This window comes from Lipotes vexillifer, unplaced genomic scaffold, assembly GCF_000442215.2.
Source record: "Lipotes vexillifer unplaced genomic scaffold, Lipotes_vexillifer_v1.1 scaffold627, whole genome shotgun sequence".
NCBI classification, from domain to species: Eukaryota; Metazoa; Chordata; class Mammalia; order Artiodactyla; family Lipotidae; genus Lipotes; species Lipotes vexillifer.
Genome location: NW_006787891.1, coordinates 50,455 through 58,122, shown reverse-complemented (window position 1 = coordinate 58,122; position 7,668 = coordinate 50,455). Strand labels below are relative to the sequence as shown.

Sequence of the window (7,668 nt, the reverse complement as noted above, 5' to 3'; positions counted from 1 at the left end):
CTCTTTCCCCCAACAACAACATAAAATATCATGGTTTATGTCCCAAGAAATAAAATAAGACAGTTTTCCATGGAGAATGTTTTGACATCATTTAACAAGGTTCATGCTGTTTCATGCTAAGCCTGAAAAATCTGGGTCCTCATTGTCAAATCCTTCTTTCCGTAAGTCAATACCATACTTTAGATTCTCTTGTTGGAAGCACTCTACTTCTGGTACCAAATCTGCTTGGTTAAATTGGCTCCAAGTAACAAAATAACACTGACGTATAGTGGGTTAGACAAATAAGGTGTGAATTTTCCCCACAAAGCTAGAAATCTAGAGTTCCCCAGGGCTGAAAGGGTGCTTCCATAGTGAACCAGGACCCAGGCTCCTTCTAGCTTTCTACTCCAGCCCTTTAGCAAGGGAAATTCATCCTCAGCTTGCTACCTTGTGGTTGCAAAGTGGCTGCCCCAGCTCCAGCTTCATGTCTACAACCAAGGTAGCAAGAAGGGGAAAGGCAGAAGTTAAGTATGCTTCCATTAAAAGAACTTTTGAAAAAGCCCATGTAGCAACTTTCCTGTCATTTTATCAGCCCAAAGATATCACATCCTCACCCCCAGCTGCAAAAGAGGCTGGGAAACACAATTCTTTAGGTAGGCATGATGCCATACTGAACAAAAGACGGGTTCTGCTAGTAAAGTAAAGAGAAAACATGTATTGGATACGTTACCAGCAATGTCTGCCACAGCAATTAATTTTTTAAAAATTTAAGTGCTATATAGGACAAATAAATATACCTTTAAGCTGTATCTGTGCTGCAGATTCTCTGAATACAATCTCAGAGAATTCATGGCCAGATAGTGAAAGTGAACGTAAGAGAACATATAGGAGACAACTTCAACAGTCCAAACAAGAAATGATGAGGGTCTGAATCGAAAAGTTAATCAAAAGGGTAGAAAAGCTGTTCAGAATTGGGGGAAAATAGTGCCTCCCCATTTTTGACATTTCCTTCCAAGTGAAGAGAGCTCTACAGAGTGTCCATTTTGACACTTGTGGTTTCTCCATACTTTTACCTCCCTCTGCCCAATGGGCAGTTGAGTGATTTCTCTGACCAGTACCTGTGGGGAGAATAACTAGCATTTCAGGTCCACCATTTTGCACCAGGGAGTGGACCCCACCGTGGAGCGCAGCCTTGCACTGGAAACTGGAGGTTTCTTTCCCTCCTGGCCTTGTGTAGTGGGGAACCAGTCCATCCCTGCCTTTTCTCCTCTTGGCCACAGACAGCATGAGTTCTATCCTCCTCCACTGTGTAAGTCTTACGTATCAGAGGCCTTCCTATCCAGGAGGCTAGGTGGATAAATCTTCCACATTCTGGAGTTGAGGTTTACCCGGCATATTTAGTTAACAGGTCAAAAGCCACACCGTATGATCTATCTCTCTATCAACAAGGAAGAAGTGACTTCTTCCCCCATCTGCCTCTCCTGTATATTATTTCTTTCTTTTTAAAAACAGCTCTGTTGGTATAATTCACATACCATACACTTCACCCATTTAAAATCTACAATTCATTTGTTTTTAGTATATTCACAGAGTTGTGCAACCAGTACCACAATCAATTTGGGAACATTTTCATCACTCCCTAAAGAAACCTCTTACCCTTTAGTTATCGTTCCCCCTTCTTCCCCTTCAACCCCTTCCCCTCCCAGCACATACACACACCACAAATAGAATCATACCATATGTGTTGCTTCTGGCGTCTTTCACTTAGCATAATATTTTCAAGATTCTTTCATGTTGTAGCATGTATCAGTCCTCCATTCCTTTTTATTGCCAAATAATATTCCATTGTATAAATATACCACGTTTTGTTTATCCATTCATCAACTGATGGACATTTGACTAATATGAATGTTTTGGGCTATTATGAATAATGCTGCTATGAACACTTTGTATATGTTTTTGCATGGACATATATTTTCAATTATCTTGTATATATGCCTAGGAGTGGAAATTCTGCATCATATGATAACTCTATGTTTAGCCTTTTAAGAAACTGCAGACTGTTTTCCAAAGTTCCAAAGTGGCTGTACCACTTTACGTTCCCATCATCACTCTATGAGCATTCCAAATTCTCCACATCCTCATCAACACTTGTTATTGTCTATCTTTTTTATTGTAGCCATTCTAGTGGGTGTGAAAGGGTATCTCGTTTTGGTTTCGATTTGCATTTCCTCAATGGCTAATGAATGCTCTTCTTCTGACCTGGATGATAGTTACATGTATATGTTCACTGTGATAATTCATCGAAGTATACACAGGATTGGTGCATTTTTCTGAACATGTTACACTTCAATAAAAAGTTTATTTTGAAACCACATATTCCACATCAGGTAAAGACTTCTTATATTCTATTTTAAAAATGAAATCATTACCAAGCAACAAAAAAGGAGACAAGAGCAGCAGCTTTCAAGTGACACAGACCTGGATAGGAATCCATGCTGACTGATGCTCTGTGTCTCAGGCTGGCAAAGCTGCCTAACTCCTCTGAGCCTCTGTTGCTTCATCTTTCAATAAAATTGTAAAACTAATAATACCTCACAGGATTGTGGTTAGTGCAGTTCATATAGGAGCTAAAAATGTTTTTTCCAAAAATGTGAAAATTATTAGCTCATAAAACTACTATTGCATTCACATTGTTTGCAGTTGATATGCCTCTTGACTAGCGCAGTAAGATTTTCCTTCTGGTATAGACATGTCTTTCTGAAATCATTTTAAAAACATAAATGATGAATGTGTCTTCTTTGGATTCAACAGATTTATGAATGTTTCAATAATCGGCTATGTTATGTGCAGAAGTTAACCTTATGAATTTGGGGAAGTTAACTGGGAAGATTAATGTTTTCTAATGGTCAAAGTGTTTGAGATTTAAAGCACTGTATTAGTTTCAGTGCTGAATCTACAGCTCAGGTGCAATGTATTTCAGTAAGCCACCAATTAACTGGCTTAAACATTAGTTGTTTCACCTGTAAAGTCACTATAATATGTTGTATCACTAGTATAAAATTTAATTATTAGTTATAAATCTCTGAGACCCTAAGATGATGGTTGCTTTGTAAATTCAGTGTTATACCACAACAGCACTAAGAGAGATTCCAAGATTCCCACCATAAACACACATTACAAAAAGTTGTTAATTTACACTTACATAAACTTTTTATTTACAAAATTATGACTTTAGATTTCAAACTTTTCTCTCTGTGTCAATCAGGATTAGATTCAGTTGTATATGAGAGAAATCCTATATAATGGTAGATTAAATAAGATGGAGGTTTATTTTTTTCTTATGTAAAACAAGTCAAGAGGCAGGCAGTCATGGCCTGCTACTGCATCTTCCTGATGTCATCAGGGATATAGGCTCTTCCATCTTTCCTTTCCATTATCTTGGCTTCTACCTTTAAGGCCACATCTTGGTTTTAGTTTGGTTACTGCAACTCCCACCATCAAGCACATGTGTTCTTAGGCAGCAAGAAAGAGAAAGAGAAAAGGACAAAAGAGGCTGGGTCTGCTCCTTTTATAGAGCTTTCCCAGAAGCTCCTCCCAATATTTCCATTTACATCTCATTGGCTACCCCAGCCATAATAAGGCTGATAAATTTAGTTGCATGGAAGGGTTCATTCATTTAGTTGCATGGAAGGGTTCATCTACACTATAGGGAGGACTTGCTACTCAGGAATAAGAGGATGGATAGCAGGCTGACAAGCGGCAGTCTGTGCCACACTTTTTTCCCCCACTCTTTTGCATGTCTTTCTAGAATGTTGTAATCATCTATTTTTCATTCAAAATTCAAAATTTAAAGCAATGATCGGATATCATTGCTTTATATCTGACATATCAAATATATGTCAATTTAGTTAACTTTTAGGATATCATTCACTAACATAACAAATATTTATTACTCCTTTTCATATCAGCCACTTCCATAAGCAAAGGAATGAAATAATGAACACATTCCCACCTTCTCAAAGCTCCCAGAATATTGATTCAGTAAAAGGACAATGATTAAGTATTATAAATAATGCCCATTTCAAAAGGGTTACCCTTTAAAATATAGCATTACTATTTAGGTAATCAACTACATGTACTATTTTAGTAGAAAAATATACTTTAATTTATCAGATGAATAATTCTATAGTTTTGAGATACTTGAAGACAAATTTTGGATATCAATATCATGCAACGCATTCTTCTTGCAAAACAATGTAGTTTTTGTCCAATGATAAAATTTCAGGTGAATATATTAATATGGTCCTTTCACATAAGACAATTAAAAATAGAGCTAAATTCAGGTTTTCCAGAATTTTTCATCAGAAAGAACAAGGAGATATTACTAGAGGGAAAGCAGACAAAATAAACAGTAAAGAAAAACTATAAATATTTGGCTGTATTTTTCAGGTTAAAAAAATCAGCTAGAGAATATTGTCTTTCAGAAGATAAAGGACCTGTTCAACATCTTGGTACTAATTCATTTTTTGAAAGTGCCTAGATATGTTTTTAAGAAACTAAGAATATGATACAATAATAACAGGTTGCTATTGTGACAGTATAAATGACAACTCTTATTTTATTGCCTTTAACACACCAGTTGACCTGTATTTTATTTTGGGCATAGGATCAAGTTAAAATTGGCCAGCTCAAATTTCAACTGGCTCCAGATTTCTTCAATTGGCTCCCAAATTTTTTATCTGAAACATTTGGAACATATGGAACATGCCATATATAGAATAGACAATATTTCTTATACCACTTGTCTAAGTTAAGGGAGATTTGTCTCCTTTAAAAAGGAAAACAAAAGTCCACAGAACACTTATTTTGTTTAACAAAATAGAGCTAACATTTTTTGACTCATTTAAAAACTAATTAGATCTGAGATATTATTTTTAAATGAATATTAGTCCCCCTCATCCAGGCAATGACAATCTATAATGTTGCCACTTAAGATTAGTTTGTATTTTCTACAGATTTATATAAGTGGAATCATACAGTATGCCTGGCTTCTTTCACACAACAAATTATTTTGATTCATCCATATTATTACATGTATCGATAGTTCATCCTTTTTTTATTGCACAGCAGTATTCCATTACGTGAATATATAACAATTTCTTTATCCATTCACCTGTGGGTTGTTTTATTTTTGGCTGGGCTGCATGGCTTGCAGGTTCTCAGTTCCCCGACCAGGGGACCAGGGATTGAACCCATGGCCACTGTAGTGAAAGACTGGAATCCTAACCAGGCCGCCAGGGAATTCCCTTCTTATTGAGTTTTGAAAGTGCTTTATATATTCTGGATACAAGTCCATACCATATGTGTAATTTGCCAATATTTTCTCCTAGTCTGTGGCTTGTCTTTTCATTCTCTTAAAGTGTCTTTCAGAGAGCAGAAGTTCTTAATTTTGATGAAGTCCAATTTGCCAATTTCTTTTCATTCATGGATCATGTCCTTCAGAGATGTATTTAAAAAATCTTTGGTCACAAACCCAAGGTCACAAAAATTTTCTTCCGTGTTTTCTCCTAAAAGTTTAATTAACAGTTTTAGATTTTATATTTAGGTCTAAGATTCATTTTAAGTTCATTTTTCCATATGGTAAAAGTATGGATTCAGTTTCATTTTTCTCAAATATGAATATACAATTGTTCCAGCACCATTTGTTTAAAAGATTAAACTGCCTTTGTATCTTAGGCAAAAATCAATTGACCACGTGTAAGTCTATTTCTGAGCTCTCTTTTCTCTTCCTTTGATCTAACTGTCTACCTTGATGTCAATATCACACTATCTTGATTACTATTACCATTTTGCATTCCTACCAGCAATTTATCAGAGTTCCAGTTGCTCCACATCCTTATTAGGACTTGGTATTGTTTTCTTTAAATTAGTTTTTGTGGTAAGTGTGTAGTGGTATCTTATCATGTTTTTGATTTGCATTAAAACTGGGTTGTTCTCTTTCTTACTCTTTCTTACTATTGAGTTTCCCATTTTTTTTTAAACTTAATTTTCCCTAATTTCCTAAACAATACCCATCTTGGGTGCATATCAAGGCCTCCATGTTGTTTTTCTTGCTTTTTCAAATAAGAAGCAAGCTTGCAATTACTGCAAGTAGACAGTCTGCCCCAGAATGTTGGAAGGCATTGGCTTGAATTCAGGCCAAACTTTGGAGTCTCCTTGAGTTCCTCTTTCTCTCACACCCCTTACCTGATCTGTCAGTAAATCTTATCAGTTTTACCATCGAGATTTCAATCCATTTCTCACCACCACTCCACCATCTTCTCTTGCTCTGTCTCTGTAATAGCTTTCTAACCAGTTTCCCCACTTGGGCCCTTGCTCAACTTATATCATTTTGCAACACACCTGCCAGAGTGATCCTTTACAAAAAAAGTTGTTTGACCTCCTCACTCCTCTGCTCAAAACCTGTTAGAGACTTGTTAAAGTCAAAACCAAATTTTTTATTATAGCCTACAAGACAATGATCTGGCCATGGCTATCTCATCTATTCCTCTCCTCAAATCCAGCCTACAGGCTTCCTTGCACCTGCCTCGAGTCCTTTCCTTGCTGTCTTCTGCATGAAAAGCTCTCCTGCAGATTTCTCCATTGGTACTTTCCTCATTTCCTTCACTTCTCAATGACATGTGAGCTATTTTCTTTGCTCACTCTATCTAAAATGGCATGCACGCACACTCATACACACACCACCCCTTTCTCTGTTCTTTTACTGGTGCCAATTAACATGTTACATAACTACTGAATAACAGCTAATACATCCAGAGCTCACCGTGTTTTAATTGCTTTATATATTAATTTACTTAATCCTCAGAACAACACCATGGTTAAGCACTTGATCTAATTTTTCCAGAAGAAGCTGGAACGCAGCGGTTAAGCAACTGCCCCAAATCACACAGCCATCAAATGGTGCAGCAGGGATTCCACCCCAAGAAATTCGATTCTGGAGTCTGTGCTGTAAAACACTACGCCATTCAGGGCTGCGTTTCTAATTACCTTGTACTGTTTGTGTTCTGTGTGCCCCCAATGGAATGTAAGCTGCACGTGGGGGAGCTTATTTTGAAAACTACTGCTATCCCCGGGGTAGTGAGCACTGCCTGCTTGCTAGCTAGTCCCTCAATAAAGGCTGAAATGTGGGTTAAATTATAACTCGAAAAAAAATCGCCCCCAAATTTCAAAAAGGTAGGTGGGCCCCGTGAGGCGCAAGCGCGGCGATAATACGGAACACAGACCACACCCCACCTACCGGAGTTAGAAGAGACGAGAGACCACGCAGGAAGGTAGCCCCTTGGGCTCGTTCCGCCTCCGCCTCCGCCTCCGCCCCCGCCCCCGCCTCCTCCCGGCCCCGCCCCACAGAGCGCGCGCTGCGATTGGTCTCCGTGGCTTCGCCCGTCCTGGTGACCCCGCCCCGCAAGACCCGCGCAGGCTGACCCGGAAGCGGTTGTGAGGCGCGGCTCAGCTCCTTTTTCCGGTCGGCGTGGTTTGAGGGCCGAGTGTTCTAAGTGCTCCGGCCTTCGCCATGAGCGTCCCGGCGTTCATCGACATCAGCGAGGAAGATCAGGTATGCTCCCGGACGGCGGATGCCGCCAGGGTGGGGTGTAGGGGAGGCTCAGGAGTGTGAGGGGCCGAGTCGGG

The 7,668-nt window shown here is 38.8% G+C and overlaps 1 protein-coding gene across 1 annotated transcript in view; it reads left to right on the top strand.

Annotated features, from left to right (window-relative positions):
- The first annotated feature begins 7,450 nt into the window (after window positions 1–7,450).
- EIF3M (eukaryotic translation initiation factor 3 subunit M) overlaps window positions 7,451–7,668 on the top strand; it is a 17,214-nt gene continuing 16,996 nt past the window's right edge. Inside the window, exon 1 of the mRNA XM_007460910.1 lies at window positions 7,451–7,594. Coding sequence (XP_007460972.1) covers window positions 7,553–7,594 — 42 coding nt within the window. The 5' untranslated portion in view covers window positions 7,451–7,552. The remainder of the gene's footprint in view (window positions 7,595–7,668) is intronic.